This window comes from Misgurnus anguillicaudatus, chromosome 7 (assembly GCF_027580225.2).
Source record: "Misgurnus anguillicaudatus chromosome 7, ASM2758022v2, whole genome shotgun sequence".
NCBI lineage: Eukaryota > Metazoa > Chordata > Actinopteri > Cypriniformes > Cobitidae > Misgurnus > Misgurnus anguillicaudatus.
The window spans coordinates 22,282,101-22,302,741 of record NC_073343.2 but is presented as its reverse complement, the minus strand read 5'-3'; the positions used below and the strand labels follow the sequence as shown (position 1 = coordinate 22,302,741).

The window sequence follows — 20,641 nt, the reverse complement described above, 5'->3', positions numbered from 1 at the left end:
TACATTTTAACAGTTACCTTGGTGTCGTTGTCAAATAACAAAGTAAAACAAATGAAGCAGCTCTACTTCAGTGCACATTATAAATCAACAACAGCATTATCAGCACCAGTTCTTACCAAAATGACCCCTAAACTCCAGAGGTCACATGACTCATCGTAGCCATCGTATTTGAGGATCTCAGGAGCGGCATACTGGAGTGTGAAGCAAGGAGTCTTCAGCAGCTGGTTGTCGGGGGGTTTGAGCCGTGCAAATCCGAAGTCGATGATTTTGATCTCTGAATTCTCAGTGTCGTCAGTGAAGAGCAAATTCTAGGAAAAATGAACAAAGTGATCTGAAAATTACAGAAACCTGGCAGGCAACAGTTTACTTCTTAGTTTACGAATTCAAATATGAATTTAAGTTACTGTACTAATTAAAGAGACATTCCACTTTTTTAAAAATATGCTAATTTTCCAGCTCCCCTGGAGTTGAGCTTTTGGTTTTTGCCATTTTGGAGTCCATTCTCCGGGTCTGGCGGTACCACTTTTAGCATAGCATCGCGCTCAAAAATAACCAAGGAGTTTTGGTATTTTTCCTATTTAAAACTTGACTCTTTTGTAGTTACACCGTGTGAACTAAGACCGACAGAAAATTAAAAGTTGCGATTTTCTAGGCCGATATGACTAGGAACTAGTGCTCTGCTATTGAAAGTTACCAAGGGGACTATTTTCGAGCGCTGCGTAATATCGTCGCGCCTGCCGCAGACATGGTACGGCAGCAAAGTCCTTAATTATTACGCAAGAAAGAGCGTAAAGTTCCTAGCCATATCGGCTTATTTTTTGAGCACAATGCTAATGGTCTAATCAGATTCAATGGATTATGCTAAGCTATGCTAAAAGTGGTACCGCCAGACCCGGAGACCAGCCGAATGGACTCCAAAACCGTAAAAAATCAAATGTTTAACTCTAGGGGAGCTGGAAAATGAGCATATTTTCAAAAAAAGTGAAGCGTTCCTTTATCAAAAAAAAAAAAAAAAAAAAAAACGTGATGACAGCCATTATTTCTTATACAGGTTTTTTGAGCAAACAAGTCCTTTAGGATCTTTCCTTTAGGAAAGATCATCAGTGATTTTCATTCTGAAAACATGTTTTGCCAAACTAACACAGTGAGGCCCATTAGTCTAGACCAGTGGTTCTTAAACTGGGGGCCGCGAGATGGTGCCAGGGGGGCCCCAGTTTTATGACATTTTATAAAATACATTCATTTATCATGAATTCTGTGTGATTAAACCTAAAAAAATAATAAGCCAACTAACCAACAGCACTACTAGGTATAATTTAATATGTTTTGTTTAATTAAAATATTACATTTTAGAACTGTTTTTGTCATAAATTTTCTTTCAGGGGGCCGCGAAAGAATGCACCGTACACAAGGGGGGCCGCGCGCTGAAAAAGTTTGAGAACCACTGGTCTAGACCATGGGTCTCCAACATTGTTCCTGGAGGGCACCTGTCCTGCATATTTTAGTTCCACCCTACTCCAACACACCTGCCTCTAATTTTTAGGTAGCCCTGAACAACTGGATTAGCAGGTTCAGGTGTGTTTGATTTAGGTTGAAACTGAAATCTGCAGGACAGGCGCCCTCCAGGAACAGGGATAGTCTAGACGAGGCATGTGTAAAACTCACTACGAGTGCTATGGCATATAATAACCGGGAATGTGACGGAAAATCCTGTACCTCTGGTTTGAGGTCCCTGTGCACCACTCCCACATCATGCATGTGGCTAACAGCAGACACCAGTTTGCGCATGATCCGACTGGCCTCCGTCTCGCTGAAGTGCTGCTTTCTCCTGATCCTCTCAAGCAGCTCTCCACCTTGCAGGAGTTCCAGCACCAGATATGTGTGCAGCTACAAAAACACACATACATTAAGCATAAACATTCACTTTTGAAAGCTACCCTGTCTGAACTTTGTCCCAGTGGTTGCACATGCATTAAAAACCTGAGCCTTGGTGCTCATTTAGGTGATTCAGGTTCAAATACAGCATGCAACACATCATTAATCTCATTTTATTGTGCATAATCGCTTATTATTCTCTCCTATCTATCTGTCCAAAATGAACGGCACAATCAGTGTTGGCATTTGTAGGCATGATTAGACGAGTCATGGGCTCAATCCCAGAGAACACACATACTGTAAGGCCACATTTACATTGCATGTTTTGTGGCACAGATCGGATAGGAAGCACAAATGTGTAAGCAGGAAAAAAGCGCATAGATTCCAATATTCTCAGATTGGTTTCAGGCATCATTCATATGTAGAAATAAATCGGATATGAATCGGATACATGCATTCGTGTCCAAAATGTAACAGACTGGATATTACAGAAATGACGTCAACTCAGGTGGACACCACCTGGGTCATTCTATGAAAATGGTGTCTTTCCTGTCCCAGCGTCAACCACCATGAAAAACACTTAAAAGTGTCAGATAATGACACAAAATATATGTTTTTTGTTTTAATTGAAGTGTTTTATTATTAATAAAACATATGCAAGACAGTTATATTGCAAACCATTTATATATATATATATATATATTGTAGAACACGGTCAGTACCATGAAATTGGCTTGTCCCTCGGGTCAGGAGTCGTGGTTTAGTGACATATTTTGAGTTAAAAAATATATTATTCTCCCCATTTAAATGTCATAATACAAAGGGAAGTAGTACAGTTATTTAGTGGACTACTTAAAAAAAACTAAATATTATAAATAATTTACAGTGTATTTACAGGAATACCTGCCCTCAATTTCATGTCACTGGTGTTACAATTTATAAAATCCACCACTTTGAAAAAAATCAAAAATCAAAAATCCTTGCCAACTTCTTCATGGGTCAAAAGTTCATTTTAGGCATGGCTGTTTTGAAAAGCACATGGTGAGTGTGCACTCTCTCAAGGACTTAAATGAATATTCCATTAGAAAAATCCAGATAATTTACTCACCACCATGTCATCCAAAATGTTGATGTCTTTCTTTGTTCAGTCGAGAAGAAATTATGTTTTTTAAAGAAAACATTGCAGGATTTTTCTCATTTTGATGGACTTTAGTAGACACCAACAATTAATACTTAATTCAACACTTAAGAGTTTTTTCAACAGAGTTTCAAAGGACTATAAACAATTCCAAACGAGACATAAGGGTCTTATCTAGCAAAACGATTGTCATTTTTGACAATAAAAATTTCAAATATCCACTTTTAAAGCACAACTTCTCGTTTAGATCCGGTCGTCATGCGCTAGCGTGACCCGACGCAATACGTCATCACATCAAGAGGTCACAGACGACGAACGCGAAACTCCGCCCCAGTGTTTACAAATGTGGTGAAAGAGGACCGTTCCTACGTTGTTGTATGTCAACTGATACTAATTAATGTGTTTGTGTCAGTTTATTGTTTACAATGGTCCGCAAATGTGCGTTTTATATATGTAACACGTGACCTCCCTACGTCACTACACATTTACGTTAGGTCGCGCTGGACCGGACCTAAACGAAAAAATTGTGCTTTAAAAGTGTATATTTGTTATTTTTCTTGTCAAAAATGACAATCGTTTTGCTAGATAAGACCCTTATGCCTCGTTTGGGATCGTTTATAGTCCTTTGAAACTCCGTTGAAAAAAACTGTTAAGTGTTGAGTTAAGTATTAATTTTTGGTGTCTATTAAAGTCCATTAAAATGAGAAAAATCCTGCAATGTTTTCCTCAAAAAACATAATTTCATCTCGACTGAACAAAGTAAGACATCAACATTTTGGATGACATTGTGGCGAGTAAATTATCTGTATTTTTCTTTTAAGAAAATTGAATATTCCTTTAAGATGTGTCACTGGTGTTACTACAGTTTATAGTAAGGGGAAAGGAAATTGTATTAATATAATTTTTCAAATTGCATGATTAAGTGATTAATTTACAATTTAAGAAGTGTGGTTTGAGCTACTGTGGCCGCCCTCTGAGATATGCCATTTTGTCTGCAGATTTGTCACTGGTGTTACTGTTGCTGCTGGTAACACTAGTGACATGACAATAACACCAGTGACAATCAATAACACCACTAACTTTTTTATCAACATAAAGTATATTAATAAAGACTTGTTAGCATTTCATTACTGTTTTAATATTGTAAACACATAATAATCGTATGTTTTGTCATTGGTTTCACTGTGTCACTGGTGTTACATTGCATCACTGGTGTTACCGCAGGGCATATTGGTTTTCTGGCATCATAGTTGCCCAGTTTTATAGAATATGGTTTTTGTATCTACCTTACTGTTGCTGCATTCATTAGTAAGCATTTTAAGGATATCGTCATTCAATTTTGATCACTCAACCTCAATTATTTCTAATGTTACAACAAAAAACACAATGGTAGAAATAGAAAAAGGTCACACTATAGAACTTTACGCATGCCTGTTTAAAGTTAATTATTACTAACCAAGACAATTTCTTAATATTACATTAAATTTTTCTGTCTTTGATTATGTATGCAAATTAAATAGTCAAATTACATTCTGGGAAGCCTGAATTGTCATCTAAAATATAGGTAACCCAAGTGACAAAAAAGCAGCACAAGCATTTTTTAATGTAATGTAGTAAAAATATAAAAATACATTAAGCTGTCATTTAAGCTGATATATAATGTTAAGAGGTAAACTATTATATGACTATAAGTTTTGGCAAAAAAACTTTTTTGGTTAAAAAGTTGTCTGTTCAAAAAGCCATCATTTTCATAGAATGACCCACCTGCAATCACATGACTCTTCTTAGCAGCGTAACAAAGGAGGACAGCTCCATTTAGTGAAGTAATGTTGAAGTTTTATCTCTCGATACAAAAATAAAGCTTTATAATCTTGTATTATCGTTTTGTCTCTGTCCATTGCATATCGTAACATGATTTTACTTCCTCTGTGGCTGTTGATTTTTTGGCAAAAAGTGTAAATGCAGATATCGGATACAGGGTTCCCACACCTTAGTTAACTTCAAATTCAAGGACCTTTCAAGAAATTTCCAGGTGCAAATCCCCCTCAAATTCTAGGACTAAATGTGGGGACACATTTCGAGTGAGAGCAAGGTTACACCGTGTTACCTTTTAAGATATATTGTTACAGTTCCCTTTCGAGGGAACTCGCGCTGCGTCACTACGGTGACACTTTGGGGACGCCTTCAGTGGTAAGTGCGTCTGAATGTGTATATCAAATTCAACCAATGGTGAGACATATAATGACAAAGACAGGGTGACGCGGGAGCCAGGAAGTATATCGCTATCCGAAATGTTGCCAAAGACAGCTTTACAGGGACGCAGGAAGTATGGCAAGGGAGACCCAGCATCTCATTCCCTTCTCAGGGAACGGCAGTTGCATACGTAACCCGAGATGTTTTCATGTGTCAAACACAACTATGCAAAAAAGCATTTTAGTATGAATCAACATTCGGATAGAGAAGATATAAGCATTTAAAGTGAACAGTTTGGCATGTGTGCCTAAAAAGTCTAGAATTTTTATGATATTATCCTACACTACACAGGAAATTAAATTGGTTTTTGCATAAAATAGATTCAAGCACTTTCAATGACTTGTATCTATGTACGTATATTTTCAAAAACTTCCTAGGGCCTTGAATTTGTTTCCCCAATTTCACAAACTTTTAAGGATTTCAAGGACCCGTGGGAACCTTGTGGATACGAGTCGCTTTTAAAAGAGGGATGCGAGTCGTCAAAAAAAAAAAAAAAAAATCGGATACAGGCAACAAATTGGAATTGGGCATAGAGATTTTCAGTGCATCTAATCCACGTTCCATTGGATAAAAGCGCCTGGCAAATGCGTAAATGTTAATGTAAAGCCCAAAAATAACAGATTAGTATAGACCTAAAGCAACACACTGAATGGTATATGATCACAAATACACAAAGCTGATGGATAGATTTTCCATGATGAGGTGCAAAGCCCTTTTCCTGGCACAGATGTACACTTAATGACAGACAGCTGAATAAAATCTGCCTTTGAACTCAAGGAAGGGCTTGTAGTATCTTTTGGCAAAGGTTGGGATTTAAGATGATTTTATAAATAAGCTCTGGTCTCATTATACTCTGAATAAGTGTGAATAAGTGACTGGCAGAATAAGTATTTGTACGGCATATGTAGGCGGGATGAGACAAGAAAAGAGTGTACGAGTGTGCATGCGTGTGTGTGTGTGTGTGTGTGTGTGTGTGTGCACAAGAGAAAAAGAAGCAGCAAATGAAAAAGAGCAAACTAATATCTCTCATTATCCTCTGTAAAAAGAAACAAAGACCCTGACCTGGTAGGGTGGCTCTGCTTTTCATCTGGGGCATGGCACTGAGAAGGTGGGGGTTGATAACCTTCAATTGGTAAGTGTGCACGGGAACACACACTCGGGCACACTTTATAGAGCCCGACTGACTCCAGCTTATCACACTAATGAATAAGACGATAGATCAAGCTGTCTGGCACACACCCAGGCGCACACACACACTAAATGTCTAAAGGCCTAATAATTGCCCAGCAACAGAGAGACAGATAAATAAAACATTACTTCATACTTTAAGATTGTATTTGCCATGCATTTAACTTTCATAATATCGCATAAATCAGAAAACCAAAAAGGTTGGGCTTAAAATATTTGCATACTGAATTACAATAGGTCTTCAATCTGTTTTCTCTTTTCCTTTTTAACTCTTTCCCTGCCAGCGTTTTTCAAAACAGTTGCCAGCCAGCGCCAGCATTTTCATGATTCATGAGGCAATTTGAGATAAAGTATGATAAAAAAGGATCAAGCTGGTTTATTAAAGGGACACTCCACTTTTTTCACTAGGAGCACAGTGGCCCCAACTGAAAATTTTAGGGGCTCAACCAGAAAATTTAGGGGCACATACAGTAAATCAACATGCCAACCAAATGTTCACATTTCTACTAAGTAATACACTATATTACTAATAAATACTTTGATGATACATGCAGAAAGTACAATGTGCTGTTTTAAAATCAGTGTAACATCAAAAAAAAGGTCAAATTTACTGGTCGCACATGTGCCTCTGGAGCCCTGCTAGAGTTAAAAATTTGATTTGGAACCGTTTTGACCGTTTTGGAATCCATTCAGCTGATCTCTGGGTCTGGCGCTAACACTTTTAGCATAGCTTAGCAGAATCCATTGAATCTGATTAGACCATTAGCATCACGCCTAAAAAAATAACCATATTCGATATATTCGAGTTTAGATATTTTCCCTATTTAAAACTTGACTTTTCTGTAGTTACATCGTGTACCAAGACAGACGGAAAATTAAAAGTTGCGATTTTCAAGGCAGATATGGCTAGGAACTATACTCTCAAACTGGTGAAATAATCATGGACTTTGCTGACGTTACATGGCTGCAACAGGCGTAGTGATATTACGCACTGCCGGAAAATAGTCCCCTGCAATTGAAAGTAACCAAGCGGACTATTTTCAGGCAGTGCGTAATATCACTACGCCTGCTGCAGCCATGTTACATCAGCAAAGGAAAATAGGAAAATATCCAAACTATTGGTTATCTTTAGCGCAATGCTAATGGTCTAATCAGATTCAATGAATTGTGCTAAGCTATGCTAAAAGTGCTAGCACTAGACCCAGAGATCAGCTGAATGAGTTTCAAAACACTAAAAAAATCTAATGTTTAACTCTTAGGCAGCTGGAAAATGAGCATATTTCCAAAAAACAGTGGAATGTCCCTTTAACAAGAGACTGAAATCTGGGGCAGGTCTGACAACAAATACGGTTCAGACTAATTCTGGGTAGCCCAGTTCTCTAAAACTGCTTTGTGCATATTAAAGCCTCATACAGTCAAACCAGCATACACACTAAAGGGCTGGACACACCAAAACTTTTAAACGCGGCAGAAAGCGCCTTGAGGACGTCGAATGCCAGCTGTTTTTCAGCCGAGTGCTTTGGTAGCTCTGATACTTGAGCTGTGAGCCGTTTGGTTGCTGTGGTAACCCCTCCTCCATTGTGATTGGATGGCCGTGTGAGAACTGACATTGATGAGCGGAGCTTTTCACTCAAAGTTGAATCTCTTTCAACTCTCGACGCTCAGTGCCGAACGCGGAAAAACCGCTGAGCGCCGGTTTCCAGCGCGAAAAAAACCGCTAGCTGCTGGCTTATTTGAAAAACACAGAGTTTCCATTGGAATCAATTGAAAAAATGCACCGGCCACGGGCGTAAAAGCGTTGGTGTGCATGCCCCCTAAGTCTCAGCTAGCAGTAAAATACAGTCATACCTGGTCGTGGTAGATCTCGTGTAGATTCACTATGTTAGGGTGTCCATCGCATAGTTTGAGAGCAGCAATCTCTTTTTGCGTAAGTGCCTCCATCCTCAAAAAAAAAAAGAGAACTACAAATGACTTTGATAGCCATTATATAATACAACTGAACTGGGAATACATTTAAAAGACTATGTAAGTAGGCCAGGCTGCTTTACTGGTACCTTTTACTGACGATCTTCACAGCGTAGTTTTGCTTTGTGTTCTTATGGGTACATTTTCTGCAGATGGAGAAGCTTCCCTCACCCAGTGCATTCTCTCTTAAGTCCATCTCATAGCTCATGTAGAACGGAGAGTCCTGTGGGTTCACCAGAACATCAGTGGTTAACAAAAAAGTGTGTGTCCAATTCTGTCGGGGGACAAATTATGATAACTTTAAGACTACATTATGCAAATTGACTTTCTTATGATTGGCTAGTCTCCACATGCTGGAGTAGTGCACCCTGTTATTTTAGATAAGCGTATTGTATGTATTGAATGTGTACATTTACAATAGATTTGTTTGAATTCAAAGTACATTCTTGTGTGATATGCAATCGCATTGATTAGAAGTGGGTGTGTTACAGTGATCCCTTGAATGTTTATTCATAATGTGATGTGCATAATATATGGTTGCTTGTTTTTCCAGCATGCACTTTGACTAAATAAATAAATTATGCAGTAGCATTTTTGTAATATTTGCAATTGTTGAATGTTGATACTGTGCATGCTTGGTTGACAATCATAATAAAATTTCCCCAGAGAGAACAACCACATTCACCACAATAGCATTGCAGACACCCCACATCTCCTAATATAGTAAAACATTCTGTATGATTCCATACTATATTCCCAAACAAAGTGTGGAAATTATGATTCAACCTAAGTGTCAAATATTAATCTTACCTTAAAAAACTAACCAATATTCTGTAACAGTGTAACACTGGCTGGGAGAAAATTCATTAAAAGTGAAAAAGTTCCAGCCAAAAGAAACATAAAGGTGACTTTAAACAAAACAATTTCTGCTGCTTATTTCACAAGAAATTATGATCCAGCTTATGAAATCCAGGCTAAAGTCTCATAATCTAAATATGAGATCATCAGTTTGATTGCATCATTGATTTCAATCTTTGACATGACTGCAAAAAATTACTTTCTTACGTAGTATTTTTATCTTGTTTTTTGTACAAATATTAATTTAATATAAATATACACTGCAAAAAATGATTTTCAAGAAAAAAAATTCTTAGTATTTTTGGCTTGTTTTCAGTAAAAATATCTAAAAATTCTTAAATTAAGATGCTTTTTCTTGATGAGCAATATGACCCAAGAAAATAAGTCTAATTTTTAGACCATATATATCAAATCTAAGTGATTTTGTGCATAAAACAAGCAATAAAATCTGCCAATGGGGTAAGCAAAAAATCTTGAAAATTTTTCTAAAACCCTTAATTCAAGAAAAATTTGCTTACCCCATTGGCAGTTTTTTTTGCTTGTTATATGCACAAAATTACTTAAATTTGATATTTTTGGTCTAAAAATGTGACTTATTTTCAAGAATTTTTAGCAATTTTGTCTTGTTTTAAGTTTTAAGACATTTTTCTTAAAACCATTTTTTTGCAGTGTAACCAAATATAACTTTCTTCTCTTTTGTATTTTCTTGAGGAGCAAAATGTCTAAAAACTAGAAAATAAGTCTAGTTTTAAATATACTATTTAAGTAAATTTGTGCTTAAAACATGCAAAAAAATGCCAATGGGGTGAGAAAATTTTATTTATTTAAGAAAAAAGTAGAGTTTTAAGCACAAATTCACTTATATTTTTTGTCTAAAAACTAGACTTATTTTCTTAGGTCATTTTGGTCATACTCCTCCTTATTTAAGAATTTTTGGATATTTGTAATTTTGTACTGAAAACAAGACAAAAATACTAAGTAAGAAAGTCATTTTTTGCAGTGTACATTCACAGACAGTATTAAAGACATGAAGGTTATATTTTTACAGAATGTTCTTTAGCATAAAATCATTGTACATAATTTAAAGTAAATCACTTTAGCTGAGTTTTCACAGACTGTGTCACAATTATGTTTTTTTTTATTCCACAATGTCGCATAACAGTTTGTTTTGTTTTTGCAAGAAAATATTTTGCTAAAGTTTTATTCCACATTAGGCAACTTAGTCTGCAGTAATTTCAAAAGAATATTTTAAATACAGCATCTTACTGTAAGAAAACACTGTGTAACATCCTGGTAAAATTTTACAAAATATTTTATGCTCTCCTGTAATGTTGTTTTTACAAGGTAGCAGTATAAAAACTGACCTTCATCATAGCGCTACGGGCTACAGAAGCATAACCCGGCCTCTCGGACCCTCCACACAGCTGTGCTGGGTCGTCCATCACCGCATTCCTCTTAAACAGAATGGAAGGGGACATAAAGGAATAGCCCTGTAGATATAAACAAACACTTTCAGACAGAGGTGAAGATGAAACTATGCAAAGGAAATACTAAAAGTTTCACGGTCACTTATACTCTAACACCTTCCCTGCATACTAAAAAAAGCCAGCATACACTTAATAAAATCACTGAATTGTAAGTAATTTTGGATAAAAGCATCTACCAAATGCATGGAAATGTAAAACATGTAAAATGCATACTGCACATGCGTACTCCCCTGCTACACAGTATGCAAATATGCACTAGTTAAAGGAAAACACCACCGTTTTTCAATATTTTACTATGATCTTACCTCAACTTAGATGAATTAATACATACATATCTTTTTTCAATGCGTGCACTTAATTTTAGTACAGCGTGTTGTGAATGTGTTAGCATGTAGCCACCATTCTTTCCTTAGGATCCAAACGGGGATGAATTTAGAAACCACCAAACACGTCCATGTTTTTCCTATTTAAAGACTGTTACATGAGTAGTTACACGAGTAAGTATGGTGGCACACAATAAAATGTGGCAATTTTTTTAAGCGGATAAAAAATGAAAACTCTATTGTATGGCGGAAGAGCAATTCGTTTGCAGCACTTCGACCTCGGTGCGCAGTAACATCATCACTCCCCTTCTCACTCAAACTTCTATCAATATTACCTTTTCTATTACCTTTCAAATTACACAAATTGAAATGGCGAATTGAAAATGTGCCCAATGGAAACACGCCAATGTCGCATAATCTTCCATATAGGGTGAAAACGTTTTTACACTTGGCACGTTTACAGGTCACCTTAGTTCACCAGACTTGAACTTTGCTACGCAGCGACCTGCAACAAATCGTCACACCCGCTTGCATTGCCGGTCTTACACATTTTTTAGGGGTGTCAACAATAATCGATTCGGCAATGCGCGCATGCACGATTCAGCATCGATGCAGCAAAGTGCCATAATCGATGATGTCACTGTTTATTTTCTGGCCTCGAGTGGACAATAAAGTTGTGAAGTTTCAATTACTTCCGGGGGCACAACATCCACAATCAAGATGGCTGAGGCGGAGAGAGCTGACAGTGATAGACGGGTAAATAAAAACGCACCCTTTTCCATAGAAAGTGGACATATGGGCACATTTCGGATTCTACGAAGTTAATGGGAAATTAGACAAGACTTACGCTGTGTGTAAATTCTCATCTCAGGTATATAATTGTCATTGTCTTAAAGCTGCTAAGCTTCTTTTTTTGTTGAGAATATTTGCACTTGCCTTGTTGTGTACAGTAGAATTCTGATGCATCGTAGAATCGAATTGAATCGTTACCTGGTGAATCGTAATTGAATCGAATTGTGACTCAGTGCCAATGCACACCCCTAGCATTTTTTATGCGTATGAATGAAAGTCAATGAAACGAAAAGTCTAGTATGGCCGCAGCTTTATAAAGTCGAACTCACTCGTCGCCATGGTTTTAGGAATGATTTATCGTGAAAGAACAAAATTATGTTTTAGTCACAAAACATTGGTTAATGGGAACACGTCATTTCCAAATAGTTTTTTGTCGACACTTAGAAAATAACGCTAAAGTTTTGTGCAAATATTTATTGGAACCACAGCTACTGTTAAGCCTGGGAAAAAATGCTGAATTTTTACCATCCTATAAGATTACCTTATCAAACTGTGTGACATGGAGAGTTTAAGGGGTACGACAAGCATGTAGACTGTATGATGATGAGACCTATTGAATCGTAGGCTGTGACACGTTAACGCAACGTCAACGGCATGCGCTAGTGGTAAACAAATACGGGTATGCAGGTCATAGCAGCAAACACACTGTGCGTTGATCATGCTGAATTCTGACACTGTCAGAAAACTATCGTAGGCTATCTTTGGTCACAAGACCGGGAAAACTGCCATCTTTGAACCTCTCTCACTGTACTACATTGCACCACAGATAAAGAGCCACGATCACAGAAATCACAACGATTGTTTCACAATGGCAATCTTTCGTATGGGACAGCCAAAAATCGTGCAATGTATCCCGGGCATTAGACAAGCAAGAACGCTATTGCAGAAATCTGCCTCTGTCCTGTATCATCATACAGATGTATAAATGTACATTCACACCACCATCAGCAATGGTGTCAAAGTGGCCGGAAGTCTGAAATCAGGTCAACTTTATGGTAATGAGCTTTGGCACGGCTACCAATCGGAACGTGGAAACCAATATAAGTCCTTTCGCTTAAAAGAAATCCAGAAAAAGCGTACAATTGTCAGATCGTCCACTAATCTTTTTCAACAGCCAGAGTGTTTTTGACGCTCTTGCTGGTGGCAGTGTGAACATACAGTAAGTATATATTCCACTACAAAATCCCGAGCCTAACTTAAATGTGTATAATACAAAAAATTTAATGAATAGTTAGCTGTAAATCATACTACACACTTACATACCTCCAAAACAAACATCACAAAGAATTAAGTACATACTATCAAAGTACGTAAAATTAAAAGAAACCACTGCTTTTTCACATCTTCATTTTACCCATGCTTAGGAACTCCAGTCACATTGTTTGCAAAGACTGCATAACATGCACCAGTTAGCCAAGTCACATCTAAATAAAGCCTCTGACAGCCCATGCCCCACTTACACGGCCAGACTGCAGCTGTGTACGCTACACGGGCGGAGGAATGGCTGGCTGGACGGAAGGATGGGGAGATGAATGGGTCTAATGCTTTAATTGCTAAGCCAAGGTATTTGATTGCCCTGCTTTTCAAATTATCGCTGTCCTCTAACGCAGCTTAATTTCAGTTTGTGAGGAGTTTAAGGGGGTGGCTGAATTTATATGTGGCTGTGTGTGTGCGCGCGCTGGAGAACGATGGAGGGGTTAGCGTTTCGAAAGTTATCATCATTGCAGACGTCTCTGCAATTGTACCGCCCGAGAATTACGAAGGATCAAAATTCCAGTGCACATGAAAGGCGAACGCTCAGAAAAGCCAAGATGAAGTTGGTAATCAAAGGTTGAAGAAGTAATTGAGCCAGACATGGTTGTTCTCACAGACGCCGACCTTTTATTCCACGAAAGAGCCGTTTAATGGCGGCATTGATCAGCCAGACTGAAGGATTCAGACGGCAATCATAAACAGCATCTCTTTTGCAGCCTCCCGTTTCAGCTGGCATCATGCTATAGGCAACGTTATGGATCAAGCCGAATCAAAAATAGTCATTCACATCTGATGCTTCAATCCATCTCCATATCACCATAATTACATCTCAAAACAGCTCTCTAATTCAACATAGACAGCCGGGCTCACGTTGCGCAAGTGCTCATTAGAAACGGCTGAATTGCTCGTACTGCTTCCGACTGATTAACATCGAGGGGTTAACCGAACAATTATATCTTTTAACCCAACATCAAATGTCCACTTGTGTGTTAACTCAGGCCATGGACTACTAAAGTGTTTAAATGTGAATAACAATGTTGATGTAACATAAACACTGCCTACTAAAGAAAACATGTATGCATTGCATAGAAATATTTATGTTGATTTTGTAATTTATACTAATGTTAATCTAACCATCTAACTAGGGCTGCACGATTTGGGTAATTTTTCACATTGCGGATATTGATGCTAATATTGCGATGTGCGGTTGCGATTATACTAAATGGTATCATGAGTCAACTTGATGGGTTTTAAGGAAAATCCACACACAGTTAAGTGATAATGCTAAAATGTGTATTTGTAAAACTAGAAATGTTTTCGTATTGCCACGTGATGTAGCAACTGTTCAGTGTCAGTAATCCTAAATCCAAAATACTGCCATACAACAGACGTAGAGTTTTGTTTAGCTACCAGATCACTGTCAACCTCCTCTGCATCCATCTTTGCTCTGGTATTTCCGCACGATGCGATTAATTGTGCAGCACTACATCTAACCATTCAACCACCAATGGCAGGTGTAGCAAATGTGGTCACCCTGTTTTCTATTTATCACTCACTGACAAACTCATGTCCGTAATGACAGTCTCATGATCTCATAAACCTCATTCAAACAGCAATTTGGTGCCTGAAAGTTTCTGTAAAACAGGCTTCAACACAAACATGTCCCATAAATGTTATGGGATCGCTCCCGGAAAGTGGACCTAGTTACATTAACGTAACATACATTGAAAGCATTGTGTGTGAACAAGATGCAGAAACAATGCTGTAAGGGGCGTGCCATACTGAGGAAAAACCTACCAGCTTTAAATACGTCATGTGCTTTTCCCGTATTTTTACGATAAGTGTGTGTGAAAGCACGCACAGATTCCGGAAACAGCCTGATCTCACGAATTTCCGTGGGATAGTCACGGAATTTTTAGCGCATTTTTCCGTGGCATTCTCACGGATCTCCGCATTTTTCCGTGACCCTGCTACGGACTGTCTTTTCCGTTTCATTCTCACGGATTGGTTACTCAACTGTTTTGTCCTATTTTCTTACCATTTCGCTTTGGTTTAGGGTTAGATTTACATGAAATGATATCCCTACCCAAACCCAACTCTAACCCCAACACCAGGCGACAATTGTTTAAAGTTTAGAAATTATAAAAGAATAAAGCAGAAAAAATAGTAAAAACCAATAGTTAAAGTGACATACTAACGCAAACACCAAATCTAACCCTAAACTGAAGCGAAAATGGTTTGAAAATAGGAAAAAGCAGTTGAGTAACCAATCCGTAAGAATGCCATGGAAAAATGCGCAAAAAATTCTGTGACTATCCCACCGAACTATGTGAGATAAGGTTGCCGGAAAACGTTGGCAGTGTGACTGAATCAAAAATCAAACGATCCCGGACCAATTTTCTGTGAATTTTTTAGAATCTCTGTGTGAAAAACACTATTCTAATGGTAAATTCGACCTTGGGCGTAGTAATGTTGGCGGAAGTTTGAGCGAGAAGGGGAGTAGTCAGGAGTGATGATGTTACTGCACGCCGAGGTCGAGGTGCTGCAGACTGGGTGCTCTTCCGCCATACAATATAGTTCTCATTTTTTCCGCTTAAAAAAATCGTCACGTTTTGTGCAACCATACTTACTTGTGTAACTACTCGTGTAACAGTCTTTAAATAGGAAAAACATGGATATATGCAGGTATATATTAATTCGTCTAAGTTGAGGTAAGAACATTGTAAAATATTGAAAAACTATGGCGTTTTCTGTTAAGTACCGGAGCTCAGCCCCAGACGACCCGGCCCAATTTAAACCCTGGTAAAATGAATGATTAAAGAATATTTTTGTAAATTTGTTCTTGTATATCACCTGGAAAATGCGGTCACAGTTGTTTGGAAGTGCAGCTGGGGAGTAGGTTGGGTCCATCTCCGTAAACTCCTCTGCGAAGTTGCTCACGTCCAGCTCGTCGCGAATGACCGGCTTAAAAGGAGCCGGGACTTTCTTAGCAGCTAAATCCTCCCAGTTCAGTTTCTGACTCAACAAATGATTTGGTAGTAAAAAGGTGTTACATGATAAATTAATAGAGATTTATGCTTTAAATATAATTCACTTTCTCTTACCTGGTAGAATGGATGGCTTTTTACATTTTGGGCACCCGAGGGCCCAGAGCCCAACCTCTTCTTTGGGTCTTTAATTAGCAGTCGCTGGATGATGTCTTTGGCCAGGAAGCCAATGTCTTTAGAAAACGGGGGATCCCTTTTCATAATTCTCCTGTTAGACCGAAAGACAGACTTGAAATATATTACAATTTGAAAATACCTTTGTGTAAAAGTGAAGAATATTGTTTTAAATTCAATTTGTCAACAGGATGATGCAATCAAATTGTCTCAAGTTGGACCTCTAGATAATAAAAAGGGAACTGGTGGTTATTACATTAGAGTACACAGAGCACTCAGCTCTAAGCGTTTGTGTGTGTGTGTGTGTGTGTGTGTGTGTGTGTGTGTGTGTGTGTGTGTGTGTGTGTGTCTTTACTCTGCAATGTCAGAATGAGTGTTCTCATCGCCATCCACAGTAAAAGGAGAGCCTCCGGTCAACAGTTCATACATCAGAACTCCCATGCTCCACCAGTCCACTGCCTGCAACAGAACATTGGTTCCAAACAGAGATTATATATGAAGACATCATTTTAATGCATGCAAATATATTTTTCGATCATGTAAATTAATCAGACTTTCATTACATAATACTTTAAAGTACCCATGAAATTAAAACTGACATTTCCTATTTTTTTTTATGGAATACTGCAGTGTTCGTTATAATCATACGTCATAATCATAATCATAATTTATACGTCTGGACCATTTTTTGTTTTTTAATTTATGCTCCCTCATAAACTTTAATCAAAATCTGAAAATGTACTTCCACCCTCTTGTGGCGATCATTCTCAGCTAGTTGGCTTGGGCGGGAGCATTAGTTAACACCACTCCCTCCAACTGTCAGTCTGCTGCGAGTTTCTGGATGAAACGCCTACGTTTCTACTGTATATCCAATCAAAGCAAATTGGAAAACACAAGCCACGGCTGCTATTTTCCTTGTGCGATATTCCGTTTCACTCAGGAATACGGTACGGAAGTAAAGTCGATTGAGAATTTCTGTTCATGGCGACTTCAAAATCAGATGATAGAGGTTCACCTTACCTTGTCATGTCCTGACTCTCCACCAGCTACGATCTCGGGAGCCATGTACTCTATGGTACCACAGACAGAATAAGCCCTGTCTACCTACAAAACAGAGGAGTAGTTCAGAAACTCACTGTGAGCAATTACACTGGTTTACAAATTTTAGAAAAGTATCTACCTCTGAGACAAAACGTGTTACTTCTTACAGATTATATTTTTATTAGACATTTTAATCGTCGGCTAATGTTTTTAAGATATTTCACAATAAAGATATAATTATATAATTACCTAAACACAGAATGGTTGTCTGATGAACATGATGCCTCATAACTTCTCAACAAAGTATGGTATAACAATGAAAATGGTACCATTATGAAAGTTTATAAATTTATCTTTACTCTGAGGCTAAAGATTATTACTGTAATTTATTAATCTTTTATAGCAGAGTACATTTATCTTGGCCACATCTATGCATCATATGCATCATGTCATTTCCAAGAAGCAGTCGTGTGATACAAGAAAGTAAAGTTACGTTATTGGTATCAATAAAAAATACATTTAAAATGATTGTGGGGTACCATTCTCATTGCTATATCACATTTTGCAGAAAAGTTTAAATATTTTTAATGCAATTTTGACCAAAAGCGGTTTCTTAAAAACTGAAACCAATTAACACTCAAGAATTAATTTTCCTTTATTACTGACCCAAATCTGGTCACATTTGGCTACTTTCATTTAAGGGGCGCACTCACATTATCCAAACCATGCCCCAGCGCGATTGTCACCCCTCCCTACTCCCCCAGATGCACGGACTCACACTGTACTTTTTATCGATCTGAGTCCGGACGCGCTTTCGTCATTAAGAAGCGATTGTTTTAATAAAAAAGCAGTAAGTAAAGCTCTCTCTCAACACTGGAACCCACCGTAATAAGTCGTCTGTGTTTTTTCGTCGTTTGGTGCACGATTACAGACAGCCCTCTCACATTTCATCATATTCCTTAGTTGATCTGTCACGTGTGCAGCTCGGACATTCACGTAACCCGTATCAAAAGGTTTTTATGGAGGCAGATGAAGGTGAGTGGTTGCGTAACTGACATCTTCACCTTTTGAATCGTGCTCAGGAGCGATTGCGCTCACACCACAGCCTTCCGTGCCTGAGCCCAATAGAACCGCGCTCCGGCCCACCTCTTCAACCCGGCCGCGGCGCGATTAACCAACGATCACACTAGTCAAACAAACCAGGCTTTGGGGGTCAAACGCGCCCGAGCTCTGTTTGGTTTGGATAGTGTGAGTGCGCCCTAAGAGGCTTTCCCCTAGTAGACTAGCGTTATCGTATTGAAATGCACAGTTATATTTAAATCAAATAATTTTTATCTATGGCGCAATGATATTACGCAGTGCCCATAAACAGTCCCCTGCCATTGAAAGTTACTAAGGGGACTATTTTCAGGCACTGCGTAATATCATTGCGCCACCTGCAGCCATGTTACAGCAGCAAAGTCCTTTTGATTATTACGCCAGAATGAGCGTATAGTTCCAAGCCATATCTTCCTAGAAAATCGCAACTTTAAATTTTCTGTCGGTCTTAGTACACAATGTAAATACAGAAGAGTCAAGTTTTAAATAGGAAAAATATCGAAACTCTTTGGTTATTTTTAGCACGATGCTAATGGTCTAATCAGATTCAATGGATTATATGCTAAGCTAGGCTAAAAGTGGTACAGCCAGACCCGGAGATCAGATGAATGGATTCCAAAATGATAAAAATCAAATGTTTAACTCTAGGGGAGCTGGAAAATTAGCATATTTTCAAAAAAAGTGGAGTGTCCCTTTAATATGGCTTTAACCTGAATGAACTTCACTGGCTTCAAAATCGGTTTTCCTCTATAGCTTGATTTTTCACAAATGTGAGTTAAGGCAGCCAGTATAACTATAAAACATTACCAGTAATAGGTATGGGCAGATAAATATATTTTTTCCACTAATGGAGATTGGCCAATTGTTTAAAAACAAACAGGGAATATTATATCCTGGTAATCAAAAGTGGCGGAAAACACATCAAACCTCATGCTGTGTGATTATTTTGAATTGGCTGACAATGACAGAACAAAATTGCAGTTTGTAATGCTCTGAACTTTTAGGATTTCATGACATAATACTTTGAAACAAGAAGTAAAAAGCAAAACTATCGGTATACTGGTACCGGTAGATGTCATTCTAAGAAACCGAATATCAGTATCAGCACAGAATTTTTGTATTGGTGCATGCACTCAAAAAATATTGGGTTGTTTTTAACCCCGGGCTGGGTAACTATAGGACGGAACACATTTCTGGGTTAAAATGACCCAAATAATAGATTGATTTAACACAACTGCTGGGTCATCTTAACTCAGAAATGTGTTCTGTCCTATAGTTACCCAGCCCTGGGTTAAATATTTTTTAGAGTGTACCTATTATTAAACCATTAATAACAAAAATACCAAATAAACAGTTTATAAAATTTTAACTTTTTCTAGTAGTGATTGAGGTGTGTTGCCTCATGACACACTCCTTGCATTTAGTGTAGACATGGTGTTACGTGCATTTATAGAAATCGGAATATTGCATTATCCAGGTAATACTAATAAGATACTGCAATTATGCATTATGTAAATGCATCTATGACCAAATTCTAATGGTCAGTTATTGTAATATAATGTTGCATGTCAACTTAAGGCCAGATTTACTAACAGCTTGGACCAGTGCACTGCAAACGCCAAAACAACTGTCAGGATTTACTAAAGACACACAGTGAAAAATTAGCAAGGACATTTTTGCGACTGACCTCACTGCATATGCATTTTGTAGAACTTTCCATTCAGGCACAAAATTTATTGGCATGGGTCTGAATGTTTAAAAGAATCATGATTTACTAAGGTGCGCCTTGATTTCGCTCTCACGCTAATTTTAGTAAATGTTTTAGTTCACACCTGTTTAGTAAATATGGCCCTTAGTGTTAAGATTTGGCTCTGGGTATAACATCCTTGTGTTTTCTGTTGTAACAACACTATTGCAACATAGTTGCCTAAACGTTAAGAAAAAACTATGCATAATCTTGATTTTTCAGACTTATGCACTTAGATGCTGTTGTGGCTAAAACTATAAATACCATCTGTGTTGTCTAAATTGGACAAAAAGTGTTTTCTGAAATTATGTAGCACATTTATGGAATACTTATATGAAAACAATCTGAAACAATCTTTCATAATATCCTATGAGCATTTAACATGCTCACCACATGTTTGA

General features: G+C 37.9%; 1 protein-coding gene across 1 annotated transcript in view; it reads right to left on the bottom strand.

Moving 5' to 3' along the window:
• The window catches only part of LOC141365340 (ribosomal protein S6 kinase alpha-5-like), a 58,982-nt gene that overhangs the window by 13,576 nt on the left and 24,765 nt on the right, over positions 1–20,641 (bottom strand). Inside the window, exons 6-14 of the mRNA XM_073869587.1 lie at positions 17,375–17,458; positions 16,710–16,813; positions 16,298–16,448; positions 16,047–16,208; positions 10,642–10,767; positions 8,509–8,642; positions 8,303–8,396; positions 1,717–1,887; positions 117–308 (exon numbers count right to left, since the gene is read on the bottom strand). Of these exons, the coding sequence (XP_073725688.1) occupies positions 117–308; positions 1,717–1,887; positions 8,303–8,396; positions 8,509–8,642; positions 10,642–10,767; positions 16,047–16,208; positions 16,298–16,448; positions 16,710–16,813; positions 17,375–17,458 (1,218 nt within the window). The remainder of the gene's footprint in view (positions 1–116; positions 309–1,716; positions 1,888–8,302; positions 8,397–8,508; positions 8,643–10,641; positions 10,768–16,046; positions 16,209–16,297; positions 16,449–16,709; positions 16,814–17,374; positions 17,459–20,641) is intronic.